Here is a 17,132-nt window from a genome sequence, read left to right as displayed (position 1 = left end):
TACCCATTAACCAAGTGGTAGTGTATGGACTCAAGGTCTTGACCACTATGCTTAGCTGTCTCCCAGGCTCTTAAAATCTCTTTCTAATTCAAGGATAGGTTCTGTGATAATTTTCAAAAAGTGCGTGATTGCAGTTCTTTCTGACGTTGCCCTAGTACTGATCAGGGACTCTGTCATAAGGAGCTAATTGGGGGCTCTCTTTCTTGGGAGTCTCCTGTCTGGTTCTCCTGGAATGCCTGCCCCTTCCTCTGTAGGAGGCGAGGGACAGTATCTCTCTGGGGGACACCTGGGGTCTGCAGTTGGCTGAATTATTGAGAAAACGTTCAGTGCTCCTTCTGAAAAATCATTGGATGCGAAATCAATGGTGACCTGTTTCGTGGAGTTTTAGAAACAGTTGTTCCGTGGATATATATTTAAAGAAAATGTCAGATTTATCCCAGAGGATCATGGGATTCTGCATTCATCTTTGCCCGGGATCAATACACCGGTGAGCTAGATGTGACTTATGGAAGAATGAAGACGTTCCCTCCAGTGTGAGTCAGTGTGTGAGAGCCACCATATCCAAGAGTATTTTATTTCTGTCATATTGTTAAATAAGAAAAAAATTACATTGGAAAATAAAGAAGCCCCCCTCCAAGGAGCAATCACCCTGGTAGGGGTCTATTTTTGAGGAAGAATTGAATGTTGAGAGTGGAAAATTTATCTTTTGGATGGAGGGGCCTCATGTTGGCTCTTAGCTGTGGCTATGATTAAAATCCAAACAATCTCAGTTCCTGGCAAATGGAAGAGGGGGTAATATTTTCTTGTCCGACTTCCTGATTAGTCCACATGGCGCCATCTGCCACGAGCCTTCTAGACTGCCAGGGTCTGCCCAGTGGAGCCTGTGGACTGGGGTGTGGGGATGGGTTGGGTATTTCCAGGAAGAAAGAATCTTGGCCCTGGAGGAGAGAGGCCGAGGGGAGACGGCTCTCCGTGCCGTGGCAGCCGGAAGATTACAAAGCCAGAAGTGTGCGGCTTTGAGCCACCTTCTGCGGGAAGAGAAAGGGTAAACTAGGGCGTGCAGTGATTTCTCAGCACATTTCATTCTGCCATTGAGCATGTCTGCCTACCCCAACCAGACCCTCTCCCACTAGAAGATCCTTGATAGGAGAAAGCATGCTGTTGGGATTCTTCATTGGAAAGACTGAGTGTCTTTGACCTTTCCAGTAGTAGAGGAGGAGACGAAAATGCTGTATATTGAGCACCTGTTATGAACAAAGTCCTGTCTCATCCTTGGAGCAACCCCGCATGGGAGGTATCATTATAACCAGTTTTGCAAATGAGGGGTTGAGGCTCGGCCAAGTTAAACAACTGGTCCAAGATCACAGAGCTCAAGAGTGGTCATGGGAATGGGAATTAAGGGAATTAGCATTACCACCATCCAGGTCTGCTGTTTTCAAAGACCAGTGCTCTTTCCTTAAACAACTCAGCAACGCCACCTCCCCCCACCCCTTCCTACCCCCATACTTACTTGTCTCCTTCTGGAAATCACTCTCAAGATGGTGGCTTCCCTAGTGATATCACCAGAGGAAAAAAACCCAGACAAGTTAGCATCTCAGAGCCCTTGTCATGTGCTGGAGGCTTCCTTTACTCATTTCTCACTTACTCTTGTCAGATGAAGACCATACCCATGAAGGGTATGGTCTTGGCCTGGCCCATTGCCCCTGACAAGTCCAGACTGTGTTTCTGGGAGAACTGGAAACATCTCTCAGGACTCCCTTTGGAGTCCTCAGCCCTGTTTCAATGGCACGAGTTTGCAGAAATTTGAGTTGATGGTGCACAGTTGCTCTGAGAAGTTTCTGGCTATATCAAGATGGTGTTTTTTTTCCTTACAGAGAAGACTGGAACTGTCTGTGCAGAAATCAGAGCAAGAATCAAAAGAGATTGTCTTAGAGATAAAGAATGAACTAGAAAGAAAAGAAGCTTGGATTCTGAATCCCATGACACAATTTAGGCAAAGGCAAGAGGCACCAGAGGATATAAACCCACAGCACGGAAACCTTCCAGAAATACCCTAAGGACCATTAGTGTATCTTGAACAGGCTTCTCTTAATACCCTGCATGCACAGAGCAGTCATGATTAAAACAGATTGGAGTATTTCATTTTCTTAAAGCAAAATGATATTACCTCTGGTATAATTTGCAGATTTAATTGACTTGGTAAAATATTAACTCAGTGTGGGGGTGGGTTTGGGCTGATCCTGGCACTTTCTTTCTCCCAGACTTGGGCATGATCACTTTCCATAACTCTCAGAGCAGTCCCTGAATGATCGTGTGAATAGTAGAGTTACTGTAATAATAATTTCTGGCCTCTTTCTAGCCTCTTTTGGTTCACAAAGCACATTAACGTGTGTTATCACGAATCCTCATCACTTTGTGAAGAAGGAGGGTCGAGTGCAATTACCCCCGTTTTACAGACGTTGAAGCAGAGTCTTGGAAAAGCAAGTTACTTGCCATATTCGTTTCCTAGGGTTGCCTTAAACCACCACAAATTTGGAGGCTTAAAACAATAGAAAGTGACTCTTTACTCTTCTGGGGGTCAGAAGGCCAAAGCTAAGGCTTCACAGGCCCCCTCTCCCTTCAGGGGCTCTCAGGAGGAATCCTTGCTCATCTTTTCTGTCTTCTCATGGCTCTGTGGCTCCTGGTGTTCTGTGGTTTGTGTCAGTGTCACTCTAGTCTGTGACTCCCATCTTCATGTGGCTGCGCTCCCTGTCTCTCTGTCTGTGGTCTCTCCTCTTCTAAGGACACCCAAGTCATTGGATATAGGGGCCCACCCTAAACCCAGAATGATGCTGTCTCATGACCATGCCATGATCCTTAACTTGATCATATCCTGAAAGACTCCATTTCCAAATAAGGTCACATTCGTGGGTCTTGGGGGTTAGGACTTGAACAGATCTTTGCGGGGGGGGCAGGGGTTGGGAGAGACACAGTTCAGTGCACTGTCTTTGCCCAAGGTGACAGCCGGCTCAACCCAGATCTTTTGTGTACTTCTGCCATTGTGTTACCTCTAGGAGGCCAGCGATGATCACTTGGCCCTCTGGACATGCTTCCCTCAATGACAGCAGGTCTGTGTCCCTTCTACATTTTCTCCTGCTGGCCCCAGATTGCCACTGGCAGCACTGTGGTGGGGAGAAGAAAGCCAGAGTGATGACTGGAGGGAGGGGAATCAGTGTTTTCTAAACACCCTGTCCTGGCCTTAGTCGTGCAGCGGGGTGTCTGTGTGTGTGTGCTTGGATGGATGGGGCTGAGTTAATCGGTGGGAATCCCCTAGGGCCCTGCAATTAGGCCCCAGGCCATCTTGGGGCCAGGGCTGGGTGTTGGTAAGCTTTGCCCTGGAGCAGCTGTTGCTGTAGTATTCATGGGGCCATCAGCATTGTTGATGGGGCAGGGAAAGCCTTACTTCAGGATCCTTGAGACAGCCCCTGAAGCCGGGGCTGAGGGCCCCTCATCGAGAGACCTGACGCGCTGGGACAACTGACCGCATCATGTAGATTGAGGGCTGCCTTTCTTTGCTTGTGGCCCATCTCCCCGAGTCAGGGTGCGAAGACTATGGTCTGTTCGCTCCGAGGATGCCCAGGGCACCCCTGTTGAGAGACTCGGCGTGCTTTCTGTTGTGTGTGTGCGTCTTGCCCTCTAGGAGGAAAGTCCTGAGGGATAGGGGAAAACTTGAGGTTTATTTGGCAGTTTCCAGGAGACTGTGGAATGGAGGGTGGGCCAGGTCTCATGGCACATCCTTTCTATTGGACCACGTTCTAGAGGAAAGGGATGGAAGGAAACAAAAAGCCAGTGTGCTTATCCGTGGCAATGTCAGCCCACTTAATTCTCCCACCAGCCTCAGGACACTTTGGTGCTGTCGGCCCTTTGGCGGGGGGCGGGGGGGGTCACTGAGAAGTCGGGGTACTCAGCAGAGCAGGGCTGGGGTGAGGCAGGACTGAATGAAGCACTTGGGGCTCGAAGCAACCCAGCCCAGCCCCTTGCTTGCTAATCTTTTCCACCCAGGTGGATAATTTGTATTTTTACAACTACTTCATAATGAACGACCACATCTTGTCAAGTGAGCATCTGGGAAAAACCAGGCTGACCTGGTTCAGTTTGCATATATGCAAGCATCTGGACCCTGGCTACCATTCCAGGCCCGTCCACACCTCCCCTGCGACACGAATACAAACGCTGCTCCGCGTCCTTAGGCCTTCCTGCCCTCCATGTGCTGGGCAGCCATTCTGACCTTCTGCTTTTCCCAAGGAAGCCATCACACACCTGTTGCCCCTGCTTGCTCCTTGCCGTGAGGGTTAAACGGGGGTGATGCACGTGGAGTGTTGAGCGTGGTGGCGGGCACGTGCTAAGTGTGACGCAAATGTTTCTCCATTTTTCTTTCTCAGCTCTCGTTTTCTCTTGCCCACTTGTCTTCTTTCCTCTCAATCCGTTGTCTCGGCCACGGTGGCCTCTAGCCTTAATGCCAAGGCAGACAACCGCCAAGGTCTGGACCTCACCCTTCACTTTGCTCCTCTAGGACCTCATCCCGATTCCTAGTACATGGAACCTCTTTCTTTCCACTGGTTCCTTCTCTTCTGTTTTCAACTAAAGACCTTCTCTTTGATTTCCTGTCTCCTGGAGCTTCAGACCTTGGTGTCAACCTCCACTCATTCCCTGTGCCTCCAGCGAAGCCCCAAATACCACCTTGTCTTCCTTTAAGGTGCCTGTTTAATCCTCTCCGCCCCCCCCCCCGCTCTTACCAGTCTACTCTGGGCCCTTATTAACCAGGAAGCAGCTCTCAAATGGGGGTCCGGGGTTCCCGCGGGGGTCCCTAAGACCCTCTCAGGGAGACCACGAGGTGGAATCTGACATGTCCTTTGCCTTCTTCACTTCCATTCTCCTGTGGGGGTGCCATGGACTTTTCCAGAGGCCACGTGCCATGTGATAACATCATTGCCCTGATGACCAAGGGAGTTTGTGCTAATGGCAGTGTCTTGTTTTAAAATTTTCTGTTTGCATTCCAAAATGGGAAATAGTGAAAGATACAATCTACACATGCAAAAGCTCTTTGAGGCTCTCAGTAATTCTTTTTAGAAGTTTATTCATTTATTTTTGAGAGCGAGAGAGTGAGCATGGGAGTGTCAGAGAGAGAGGGAGAGAGCGAGAATCCCAAGGAGGCACCTTGCTGCCAGCCCAGAGCCCGGTGCGGGGCTCTGACTCGCAAACGGTGAGATCATGACCTGAGCCAAAACCAAGGGTCGGATGCTCAATCGACTGAGCCCCCTCGGTAATTTTTAGGAGTAAAAAGGAGTTCTGAGACCAAAAAGGTTGAGAACGTTGGCATCGAGCCTGGTGGCCTCCACGCGTCCACGCATGAATGAGGAGGAGAAGTCCCGTCTGGGTGCACAGAGCCTCACGCCAGGTGCTGGGTCTCATCAAGGTGTGCAGACTGGATTTAATCTCCCATTCATCCCTTTATTCTTTTGCTTGGGTGCTTTGAGAAGTGCACGCACTCCCTGACTACACGGTGACCCCGTGTTTGGAAAACACCCCAACCAGCGTGCCACCCCAGCTCTCCTCTTCCCCAGTTTATCCTGCACAGACCGGCTTTGTTCCCATCACTTCCAGCTCCAAGGGTCTCACTGGTTCCCACTGCCACCTGGATGAATTCCAGACTTCTCGATGTTCAGTGTGGCAGCGAGGGTCCTGCACCATCTGGCCTCCACTCCCCCTTGCAGCTTTATTTCCCAGTGCCGCTCGACATGAACTCTGTGCCCTGGCGCGACCTTTCTTTCCTGTGTTCCCATCTCAGCCTCCAGCATCGCCTTGAACTCTTCCCCGGGTCTCTGCCCAGGAGCCACGAAGTCAGGGGTGGTGCTGGCTCCTCTGTGTCTCCCGTCACAGCCAGAAGCACCTCGTAGTTGATAGGTGGGGTGGAGAGTGCACGGGGCTTGGGGTCAGCGGGCTGAGGTATGGAGCCTTGCTTTGTCGCACACCAGCCGAGGGACTTCGAGCATGTGACTCACCCCTCCAAACGTACGAGGAGCTCCCTCGTCTGCAGGGGGACAGTGCCGGCCGTCTCCTAGGGTGGCTGTGGGAAGCAGATACTCAGTGAAGGTTAGGTCCCTTCTTCTTTTCTGAAAGAGAGCAGCGTACTTTCAGACCAAAGGGAAATCATGCAAAGGTGTTGCCGTGTTCTACCTGTGGTGTCCCACTGGCTGGGAAACACGGACTCCTCCCCCGGGGCCTCACTTCTTCCTGAAAGCTGGTCAATTTGGATGCATGCTTAATTACTTCGGGATTCTGCCACTTGTCCAAAATATCCTGGTTACCCAAGAGCCCTTCTGTCTGGGCACCAGCGGATTTATCTTCCTACTGGTCCAGAAAGAGAATCACATCCCTCTTACCGATCCAGGCATTCAGATTTATCAGATGCCCTTTACTTGAAGAGTCTTATATCAGTGAAAGCCATTCATTGTCCCCCTAATGAGATAACTCCATTTAGAGGGCTGGGGACTTGCTCTAAGTCACATGAAAAGTCAGTGGAGAAGGAAGGCCTTGAACTTGACTCTTTCCCCGTCAGACGCTCTTCTTTACTAAGCTGAGTGCCGCTGGAGAACAGAGACTGTCTTCTTCACCTCTGTATCAGCAGCACTCAGCCCACAGCCAAGCACGGAACAGGTGCTTAGTAAGGATTTTGTTGAATTTATGAAAGAATAAATCTGGTCCCAGGATGGGCTTTGAGCATATCTTAGAAATAGCTAACTACTTACTCCCCAGGGAGAGTAACCCTTTCCTTCCTCCTTCCTTCCTTCCCTCCCTCCCTCCCCTTCCCTTCTTTTGTTCATTCAATGGGTATTTATTTGCCAAGCTCAGTTATAGGTACTGGCGATACAGCAATGAACCAAATAGGCAATGTCTCTGACTTCCATGGAGGTTAATTTTTGTTTGGTGAGACAGATGGTAAACAAGCAAATAATTTTTCAAAGTGATGCTGGGCAGTGACAAATCCTCAAAAGAAGAGAATAGTTGGGGGTGGGGAGGACTGGACAGTGTGAGGGCAGGGGTTAGCAGTAGCTTACCTGTAGAAGTGATCAGAGGAGGCCATATGATTCTTTAGTGAAGTGAGAGAGCCAATCTAGCAGATACGTTATGGGTTAGAACTCTGCAGGTAGAAGGGACAACATGTGCAAAGGCCCCGAGGCAAAAGCAGGCTGGTCATGCTAGTGACCTTGTCAGACAGCAAGGTCAGTGTGACTGAAGAAGAGGAAAGGAGCGTGAGGTAGGACATGGGATCAGAGAGGTGACGGAGAGCAGTGCGTACCCCGTGGACCTTTGACTTTGGCTTTCAATGAGATGGGAAGCTGCCGGAAGCGTTTTGAGAACAGGAGCATCCCAAGCTGACATATTTAAAAGGGTCTCATTGCCAAGGTAGGTTAAGTGGAGTGGATTTCTGTTTTTCAGACGAGTTTATTAGTTTAAAAACTAGATAAATTCATGGACTTGTAAGTATTTTTTAATTTTTCTCGAGAGCTGGCTAAACCCCTCCTCTGCTTCGTCCCTGAAGAGCAGGTGGGGGCCTCCCTCGCAGCCCCGGGGAGGGAGCTGGGCCATCTTCGGTTCAGGAGGTCCCTTCCCCTGTCGTCTTGCCCACAGGAGGTTGGAGCAGAACTTCTTCAACTGCAGCTGTGACATCCGCTGGATGCAGCTGTGGCAGGAGCAGGGGGAGGCCAAGCTCAGCAGCCAGCACCTCTACTGCATCAACGCGGACGGCTCCCAGCTGCCCCTCTTCCGCATGAACATCAGCCAGTGTGGTGAGTGAGCCGCCCGGCACCGCGCTCCGGGGAGGCATCCCTCACACGCCAGACACGGCCCTGCGCAGTAGCCTGGAGAGCCAGGGCCTTACCCCCCGCCCCCGCCCCCCGGCCTGGAACTCTGCACGGGGTGCAGGTCTAGCTTACCGTTTACCTCCTTGGTCATTCCTGTTCCTTCGTGAGCCAGGCGTGAGAAGGCTGGTTTCAGGAATGAAGACAGGGGTTAAGGGTGTCCCTTGTCAGTGGACCACAGTTGACCAGCTTGTCAACCAGACCCGGAGGAGTATGTCTCAAAGCATGATTTCTAGACCTTTCTGTATCAGGAGAATCTCAGGTACTTCAGAAAAGCAGGTTCCCGGGCTCCACAGACTTACAAGATCCCAGAATGTCTCAGGATGGGTCTCGGGAATCTGAATTCCTAGCAAACTCCTTGTGGGAGTCTGAAGCAGACTAAAGCTTGACAAGCAGTGCCCAAAGTGGAAGATGCCGTTTGACGTCATTGCTGGAGCTGCCCCATCCCCACCCACGAGGTCCGACATCTGCCCAGGAGGTGCAGGGACTTGTGGCCTTCCCGGAGCTCCAGCAGCTGCTGCCCAAAGTGCCAGCATCCAGACCAGGGACGAAGTTTTGGTGTTAAGTGTTCACTTACCTTTCCCCTCATCCTGTCCTCCCTCCCAGACCTTCCCGAGATCAGCGTGAGCCACGTCAACCTGACCGTACGAGAGGGTGACAATGCCGTCATCACTTGTAATGGCTCTGGATCACCGCTGCCTGACGTAGACTGGATAGTCACTGGCCTGCAGTCCATCAACACCCACCAGGTAGGCGTCCGAGGCTCCGGCCCCATCGGGAGGCTGGGGAGGGAGCCCTCGCCCTAGTCTAAATGAGCTAGATCATGAATAGAAGCAGGGCATGGGAGGATAAGGAAGGGGAAGGAGAGTTCGTGCAGACTTCATTTTCACCCAGCTGCAGTCTTTTCTTGCCAGCTTGATCTTAAACATGCCAGTGAGTTTCTCTGTACCTTAGTTTTCTCATCTGTAAAATGGGTATAGGCTACCATTCACCTTCTAGGGTAAACGGGAGGGTTTCCTGAGCTCTTGGCTATAGAGAGCCTGGCCCTTGGTGCGCACGGCAGCAGGAAACGTCTCCTTCACTTGCTGTACTGCTTTCTTTTTGATCCCTGAAGGTGTTCGGGAGTTGGGTGGGGAGTCACTTTGTAGAAACCGATTCCTTCTTTTTGTTGGGGTTTCAGACCAATCTGAACTGGACCAATGTGCACGCCATCAACCTGACCCTGGTGAACGTGACAAGTGAGGACAACGGCTTCACCCTGACGTGCATCGCGGAGAACGTGGTGGGCATGAGCAATGCCAGCGTCGCCCTCACCGTGCACTGTGAGTGGCTGCCGTTAAGGGGGTGGCTGTGCACCGAGGTGATGGCAGCGTGGGAGGCGGGGCAGGTGTTCGAGGAGTTAGTCCTGGGCTGGTAACTCCAGAAAGGCTGTCCCTGTCCCCCAGGAGGTGGCATGCTTCCACCTCATCTGTGTTTCAGAATACCCCACGGTTGACACAAGTGTGCCTTCTGTTACCCCCTAGAAGGTCATGGGAAGGAGCCCTCCAGGTGCGCTGGTCCCGGGAGGCTCGGGTAAAGATGGCCATCCCTTCCCCCTCCTTGGGGACGGTGGTGGGGAAACCGCTTGTCCCCCCAGTCTTTTCAGAGCTGGCCGGGGAAGAACTGGGATTCCCATCCCAGTTTCTGGAAGGCTGCCCTGGGACGCGGGAGACTCTGAGTCCTGGGAGTCAGCTGGCGTAATCCCCCGCAGACCCTCCGCGCGTGGTGAGCCTGGAGGAGCCCGAGCTGCGCCTGGAGCACTGCATCGAGTTCGTGGTGCGTGGCAACCCACCGCCCACGCTGCACTGGCTGCACAACGGGCAGCCGCTGCGTGAGTCCAAGATCACCCACGTGGAGTACTACCAGGAGGGCGAGGTGTCCGAGGGCTGCCTGCTCTTCAACAAGCCCACCCACTACAACAACGGCAACTACACCCTTATCGCCAAAAACCCGCTGGGCACGGCCAACCAGACCATCAACGGCCACTTCCTCAAGGAGCCCTTCCCAGGTGAGGGCGGCGCGGCCTTCCGGGGGCATGCGGGGCGGGGCAGTGATAGAGAGAAGGCACAGCGTCAGCCTCCATACCGCCACCTCCGGTCACAGACTCCCCCGGGGGCGTGTTCAGCCCCCACCAGCATTTTGAGTAAATCAGGTGAAGCTGCTGTTTTTCATCAGGCGTCGCAGTGAAAAGCCAGACCCTCTCGGGAGTGTGCAGCTGTGTGCATATGGACGTGCCCCTTTATGGTAGAGAGAGGGACTGAGAGCTAGACAAGAAAGACGGAGAATCTCGACCCAGCCCTTTACGGGTTGTGAAATTCTGGGCGCGATGGTTTGCTTTTCTGAGCCTCAGTTCCTTCATCTGTGCAACGGGCATGACGATACCACTCCTGTAAGAATCGCAGGCCTCTTAAATGACTTAAGGTGTGCAAAGCGCGTGCCACAGGCTTTGGCACCTAATGATGGTTCGACGACCTTCTGTTGCAGTGGTTTCAGGGTCTGTCCAGTTCAACCCCACATTTAACAGATGGGTGCACTGAACCTCCTTCTACTTGCTGGTTAGTAGCAAGGCTTGGCGCGAGTGTAGGCCTCCAGCTCTGAGCTTTCTCTCCTGTTCTGTGGTGACCTAGCGGGGTGGGGGTGTGTGTGTGTGGGGGGGGTGTGGTACCTGAGGTCGTCAGCCAGCGGTGGTGCTAATGCTGAGTGGACCTTTGAGTACTGAAGGAACTTTATGGTTTGACTGTTTGGGAGGTGACTCTGTCTTTCTCTGCCTGGGCTACAGTATTTCGAATACCTTCCTAAGTCGGAGGAGCAGAAAACACCCAAAGAGTTTAGTGCACGTGTGGGTAGCCTCTCTTGATGGGTTCAGCAGTTGATGGCTTTCCGTCAGTGAAACCCGGGATCTTTGATGACCTTGGTGATTTCTGCTGGGAACAGGCTGGATGACCTTCAGTCTCCAGATCTCAGGGGTTCTGCTGAGGTTAAGGGGAGTGTGAAGACTGGTCTCAGGTGCGCGTGCACACCCCCCTCCCCCCGCCCCCCCTCACACACGGGGCAGCCAGAGCCAGCACTGTGCCACATCTGCTTACGTGCAGGTGACTTCAGAGCCCGCACATAACAGAGGCCGCAGCTCCAGGAGATCCTGTGTATCTCAGTGCAAGGAGAACCCAATGGGAGGCTCCAACAGTGAAACTCCGGAGAATGAGGCTGTGTGGGAGGCCACATTCTTGCCACTGAGGCCCGGGGGGAGGAGGGTGGTGCACGGTTGCTCAGGAGAGGGTCTAGAACGCTCTGGTGTTTAAGACCCTGGCATTCCTGTTTGGTCCGGCATTTCCAGCACCGCCCCCAGCATGCCCAGCCGGAAGCTTCGGGACGTTCCCCACCGTGGGCCACGCCGTCCCTGCTTTGGGAGCTGGAAGAGTCCCGGGGGCACTGTGGAAGCAGCAGCTTTTAGCTGCAGAGATACTTTGCTCTTAGGGGCATATAGTCAGGCCAGGCCTTGCTGGTGTGAGGGGCTAGAGAGGCCCTTTTGCCCTGCCTCTGTCTGCCTAGTGATGAGACAATGAATTCTAGTTTTTAAAGAGGAGACTGTACGCTCCCTGATGGGCAAGGAATGAAGTCCCCTGAGGCAGCATGTTTCCAAAGGGAAGCTCCTGGGGCCTGGAGAGAGCAAGGAGCCCTCGAATACTCAGGAGGGAGGGCGAGTCACTCTGGGCTCCTCCCCACAGAGGCTGCCCTGAGAGCCGTTCTCTGTATCCTCCCAGCCTTACAGACACCCTTTTCTGTCCCCAAGAGACACAGCATCCCCATCTCATGGTCTCTGGAGACCCTTGCCACCTTATCAACTCTCCTTAGGCCAGTGGTTCTTTTTTTTTTTTTTTTTTTTTTAAATTTTTTTTTTTCAACGTTTATTTATTTTTGGGACAGAGAGAGACAGAGCATGAACGGGGGAGGGGCAGAGAGAGAGGGAGACACAGAATGGGAAACAGGCTCCAGGCTCTGAGCCATCAGCCCAGAGCCTGACGCGGGGCTCGAACTCACGGACCACGAGATCGTGACCTGGCTGAAGTCGGACGCTTAACCGACTGCGCCACCCAGGCGCCCCAGGCCAGTGGTTCTTAAAGAGGGGTCCCCGGACCAGCAGCATCACCATCACCTGGTATTAGAACCAGATCCTTGAGCCCCGCTCGGACCTGCTGAATCAGAAGCCCTGGGGTGGGGTCCAGAGCTCCATACTTTAACAAGTCCCCGGGCGACTTGGTGCTCCCTCGTTGGTAATCCGCTGCCTCGCTGCCTCGCTGTTCGGTGGGCTGTGGCCACAGGAGGTGGGCGTGAGGGGAGAGTCACAGAGAGGCCCGAGGGGAAACCGCCCACCCGCAGGTACTTCCTCAGAGCCACGTGCACCCTGCCAGGGCCACCCTGTGCGGAAGTCTGCTTGCTTTGTGAATCTGAAGGAATCAACGCATGATGAAAAGGCAGTGACAGGGAAAAGATGGGCCAACGTCAAAACGTCTAAAACGTTCAGGAGAGTAAATTACCTGGAGGAGCAGGCAGTCCGCCTCGTACCCGCCGGGCCCTGGCTGGAAGGCTGTCTGTGGATTCCTGCTCTACTCTTTTGCCACGAGGGTGTTGGGACGTCCCATTTATGTTTATCACAGGTGGTCCTCTCTCGCTCTCCATGCAGAGCATGGAGATTAAGGGTTCTGAAATCAGACCGAGGCGCAAATCCCTTCTGCGAGCCTGCCAGACAGGCGGCCTGTGCTCCGAGAACGTGATTGGCGTGTCACGAAGGACGATCACTACCCTGCCTCTGCTTCTTCATCTGTAGGATGGGCGCAAGAACAACAGCTCCCTGCCTAAGTTGCCGTGAGGAGGAAACGCAGTGACGAGTGCCAAGGGGGCTCAACAACAGCTGTTAGCTCTTAAACCGGGATTCTTGGGAGGTGGAGGGATGCGATGAATTTAGGAATCTAAATCGCTCATCAGCTCTGTGATCTCAGGCAAATTACTCCGCCCCCTGCCTCTATCTCGAAGGCGGTGGTGAAGATTAGCTCGCCCATGGTGGATTCATCCACCTCCAGTACTGACAACCGTGCTTGGCACAGAGTAAGCCCAGAGTACTGTTTGTTTTAATTTTTTTTTGAAAACCCACAAGGGCACCTGACAAGGGGATCTGTGTTGGGGGCAAAACAAGATCTAAAGGTGAGGGTCTCCTTTCCTGACTCCTCATGGTCCTGAGACCCACGGGAGAGATTTGATTGGAATGAATATATTTCATGGGACATTCTGGAAACGCGGAGGGTTCCATCAGTAAGGATTTTTTGAGTAGGACATTAAAACAAAAATGTTCTGGAAAAGTTGTGTGTGTGTGTGTGTTTCCAAACTGTCCATGCTGAACAGAGAGAAGCACTAGAATATTCAGCATGGCATCCAGCCTTTGGTGAAGGAGGTCCCTGGAAGGATTGGTTAGAGAGGATGGTTCAGGAAGCATGGAGCTCAGTCCTCTTTGGGGTTCTAGGACCTTAGAGGGGGTACCAGAGGGGATCAGGGCATAGGAGTGGGAAGCCAGGAAAAATCAGGGATTCACGTGTCCAGAGCAGAGGGCCAGGAGAGGCTCGGGGTGACTGCAGGGTGGGCTGTAGTCTGGGAGAGAATGTGAAGTTGGAGATCCTTAGATGTGATAGAAGGAGGAATGTTGTTAAGGGGTGTATGTGTGCGTGTGTGTGTGTGTGTGTGTGTGTGTGCATGTGTTTTCCTGCACACGTGCAACAAACATCTGAGAACCCTTGACAGAATATTTAGGAGTAAGTGAGCTGCCATAGCTCTTAAATTCTCATTTTTTACTTGGCCGGGAAGTCCAGTTCCTTCACGGAGATTTTTACAACAGCAGAAGCAGAACTCCCTCGGGACGCTGGGTACAAATGAAGGAAGAAATCATTGCCCTCGAGCTCTCGGCCTCTGTCCAGGCTGGTTTCCTTGCCCTGAGGAACTTTGTGGAGACCAGCACCTGGTCACAGGCTGCTGGTGCCCGGTCCAGGGGCGGGGGGCAGGGGAGCGGGAAGGAGGTGTTCCTCCCCGTGTTTGAGTCCCCGGCAGCTGAGTGCAGGGGTGCTGGGACGGGGCTCCTGTGCGGGATGCGCGGTGAGAGCGGATGCTGTGGCGTGGCCTCCCCGCTCCCTTCTTCCAGCTGAAGCTGGGGCATCTGTTCTCGCCAACAAGTCTCCGTCCGGCTCTTTGTCTGGACGCAGGCTGCTGCCTCCCTTCTCCCTTCTCCCTTCTCTGGGCCTTGTCGGCTTTCCCTGCAAGGCTCTTCTTGACACGATTTGGGACTGGAGGGGGTGCAGTCTGGGACCGGGAGAGCGTTGCACACATGCCCATGCCTGCCGCGGTCACGCTCAGACGGTCATCTCCCCAGCTGCTGGTGGGGTCAGAGGTGAGGACCACTCCTGGTACAGCTGTCCTCTTCCAGTGCAAAATTCCAGGTTAGAGGAGACCCATGAAGTCTCCCTGTTCCGAGGCTCCAGCAAGGGAGCTAAGCACAGAGGCTGATTGGGAGATTGCGGCGTTCACAGATGTGGCCAAAACATTTGGCTGACCTGAGACTGTTCTCTAATAAATGGGAGGCTTGTGAGAAATAAGCAGATCGGTGTTAATTATGAATTGATCTGGCACCTCTCTTTCTTCAGGCTCTGAAACCAAGGGTAGAACCCCTTCTCCTCCATCCTTCCCACAAATCAGGCATTTGGTTACGTGCAATTCAGAAAAGGTGGTAGCATGATGGGCAGGCTCAGGAATTTGGAGAAAGCTCCCTTGGTCTGCCTCAAATGGTGCAAAATGGACAACAGACAGGCCATTTATTTTCATATGTATATATAATATATATATTAATCATATGTATATGCAACATATATGTTATATGTATCATACACATATGTATGTTAATTTAAGTTAAATTAAGTTAAGTTCTAGTTAGTTAACGTACAGTGCAATATTGGTTTCCAGAGTAGAAATCAGTGACTTATCACTTAAATACAACAGCCAGTGCTCATCACAAGTGCCTCCCTTAATCCCCATCACCCGCCCAGCCCACCCCACCCCCCACCCACCTCCCTCCATCGGCCCTCAGCTTGTTCTTTGTCAGTAACAGTCTCTTGTGGTTTGCTTTGCTCTATTCTCTTCCCCCCCTTCCCATGCGCTCATCTGTTTTGTTTCTTAAATCCCACATATGAGTGAAATCATATGGCATTTGTCTTTCTTTGATTGACTTATTTCACTTAGCATAATACATTTCTAGCTCCATCCATGTCACTGCAGATGGTAAGATTTCATTCTTTTTGATGGCTGAGTGATAGCCATACCACATCATCTTTATCCATTCATCAGTCGATGGACATTCGGGCTCTTTCTATGGTTTCACTATTGGTGATAATGCAAGCCATCTGTTAATGGTACATTCACTATAAATAGGACTTTCTCTAGACTCCTTCACAGAAAGCATCACTTTCTCCACAGGTAGAGAAGAAGATTTGCTGGTGTATGCTTAATGAGCCATAATTATAATGACGGTGAGGACTTAGCCAGTGAATGAATGAATGAATAAGTGAATGAGTTGTTCTTATTTTTCAGGGTGTGGTAGGCTTGGGGCAGGAGTAGATGTAATATAATGCAGTGGTTCTCAGAGGGACCAGCAGCATCAGAATCATCTGACAAGTTGGTAGAAATGCAAATTGGCAAGACCTTCCCCAAACTTCCTGACTCAGAATCTCTGGGGTGAGGACCAATAATCTAGGTCTATTAAAAAAATATATATTTTTTGGAAAAAAATTTTTTTAAGACTTTTAACTCTTCATTTTGAAACAGCTTAAGATTTACCCCCAAAAGTAACAAAACAGTACAAAGAACCTCCTTGTACCCATCACCCAGCTTCCCCAAATGTTAGCATCTTACATAAACACAATCCCTTGTGCAGAAGCAGGATATTAACACCGACACTGCTATCCCATCTACAGACTTTATTCTTTATTTTTGTCCACTGGTGCCCGTTTTTCTCTAGGACCCAAAGCAGGGTCATAACGCTGCGCGTAATGCTACGTCACCTTATTCTCTTTCAGTCTCTAGGTTCCTCAGTCTGTCTTTGTCTTTCCTGAGCTGGACACTCTTGAAGAATAGTCACTAGTTATTTTGTGGGCTTCCCCACACTTTGAGTTTGTCTGTTCTCATCTCCCAATTAAATATGGGTTAATGCATTTTTTGGCACGAACACCACAGAAATGATGCTGTGTCCTTTCAGGACATCATATCAGAGGGCACATCTATACTTCTTATTACCGGTGACATTAACTTGGTCGACATCGTGTCTGCTACGGTTCTCCACTGCAAAGTGATTTTTTTATTATTTAAACAAAGTTTTTGTTTTTGTTTTTGTTTTTTTTTAAATATTTGAGAGAGAGAGAGAGAGAGAGAGAGGTAGGGAGGGAGACACAGAATCCGAAGCAGGCTCCAGGCTCTGAGCGATCAGCCCGGAACCCAACGCAGGGCTCGAACCTAGGAACCATGAGATCATGGCGTGAGCCGAAGTCAGATGATTAATCGTCTGCGCCACCCGGGCGCCCTGCAAAGTGATTTTTTTCTCCCTTTGTAACTAAACGAGTATAATATTTTGAAACTTTGTAAATGTCTTGTTTCTTATCATGCGTTCACACATTAATTTTAGCATTCATTGATGGTTCTTGCCTGAAACGGTTATTAACAGTGGTTATTTGTCAGTGGTAATTTTTCTAATTCCGTCATTCCTTCTGTATTTATTAAGTGGAATTCTACTGTAAGGAAGAGCTTTCTCTTCCTCCCCATTCATTCAGTTATTTATTTATATTGGTATGGACTCATGGGTATTTATTTTGTCCTATGACTTATGATGCATGTAGTTTGCTTGGGCTACCATAAGAGAGTATCACAGACTGGACGGCTTAAACAAGAGACATTTATTTCCTCCCAAGCCTGGAGGTTAGGTGTCCACAAGGTTGATGCCGTCTGAGGCCTCTCTCTTCCTTGGCTTGCAGACAGGTGTCTTCTTTTTTTCTCTTTAATTTTTTTTTAACGTTTATTTATTTTTGAGAGACAGAGACCGTGCACGAAGCAGGGAGGGACACACAGAGAGAGGGACACACAGAATCCGAAGCAGGCCCAGGCTCTGAG

At 51.1% G+C, this 17,132-nt stretch overlaps 1 protein-coding gene across 5 annotated transcripts in view; it reads left to right on the top strand.

The window, feature by feature from the left end:
- Positions 1-17,132, top strand: part of NTRK3 (neurotrophic receptor tyrosine kinase 3) — a 380,742-nt gene that overhangs the window by 114,339 nt on the left and 249,271 nt on the right. For all 5 annotated transcript variants that reach the window (XM_047086792.1, XM_047086791.1, XM_047086794.1 and 2 more), the window contains exons 5-8: positions 7,672-7,829; positions 8,508-8,650; positions 9,082-9,223; positions 9,652-9,948. In XM_047086792.1, coding sequence (XP_046942748.1) covers positions 7,672-7,829; positions 8,508-8,650; positions 9,082-9,223; positions 9,652-9,948 — 740 coding nt within the window. The remainder of the gene's footprint in view (positions 1-7,671; positions 7,830-8,507; positions 8,651-9,081; positions 9,224-9,651; positions 9,949-17,132) is intronic.

The sequence above is a fragment of the Lynx rufus genome, unplaced genomic scaffold, assembly GCF_022079265.1.
Source record: "Lynx rufus isolate CCGP_SWC_20201006 ecotype Redwood Valley unplaced genomic scaffold, mLynRuf1.p SCAF_21, whole genome shotgun sequence".
Taxonomy (NCBI): Eukaryota; Metazoa; Chordata; class Mammalia; order Carnivora; family Felidae; genus Lynx; species Lynx rufus.
The sequence above is the reverse complement of the archived record's forward strand: the minus strand, read 5'-3'. Positions and strand labels throughout refer to the sequence as shown.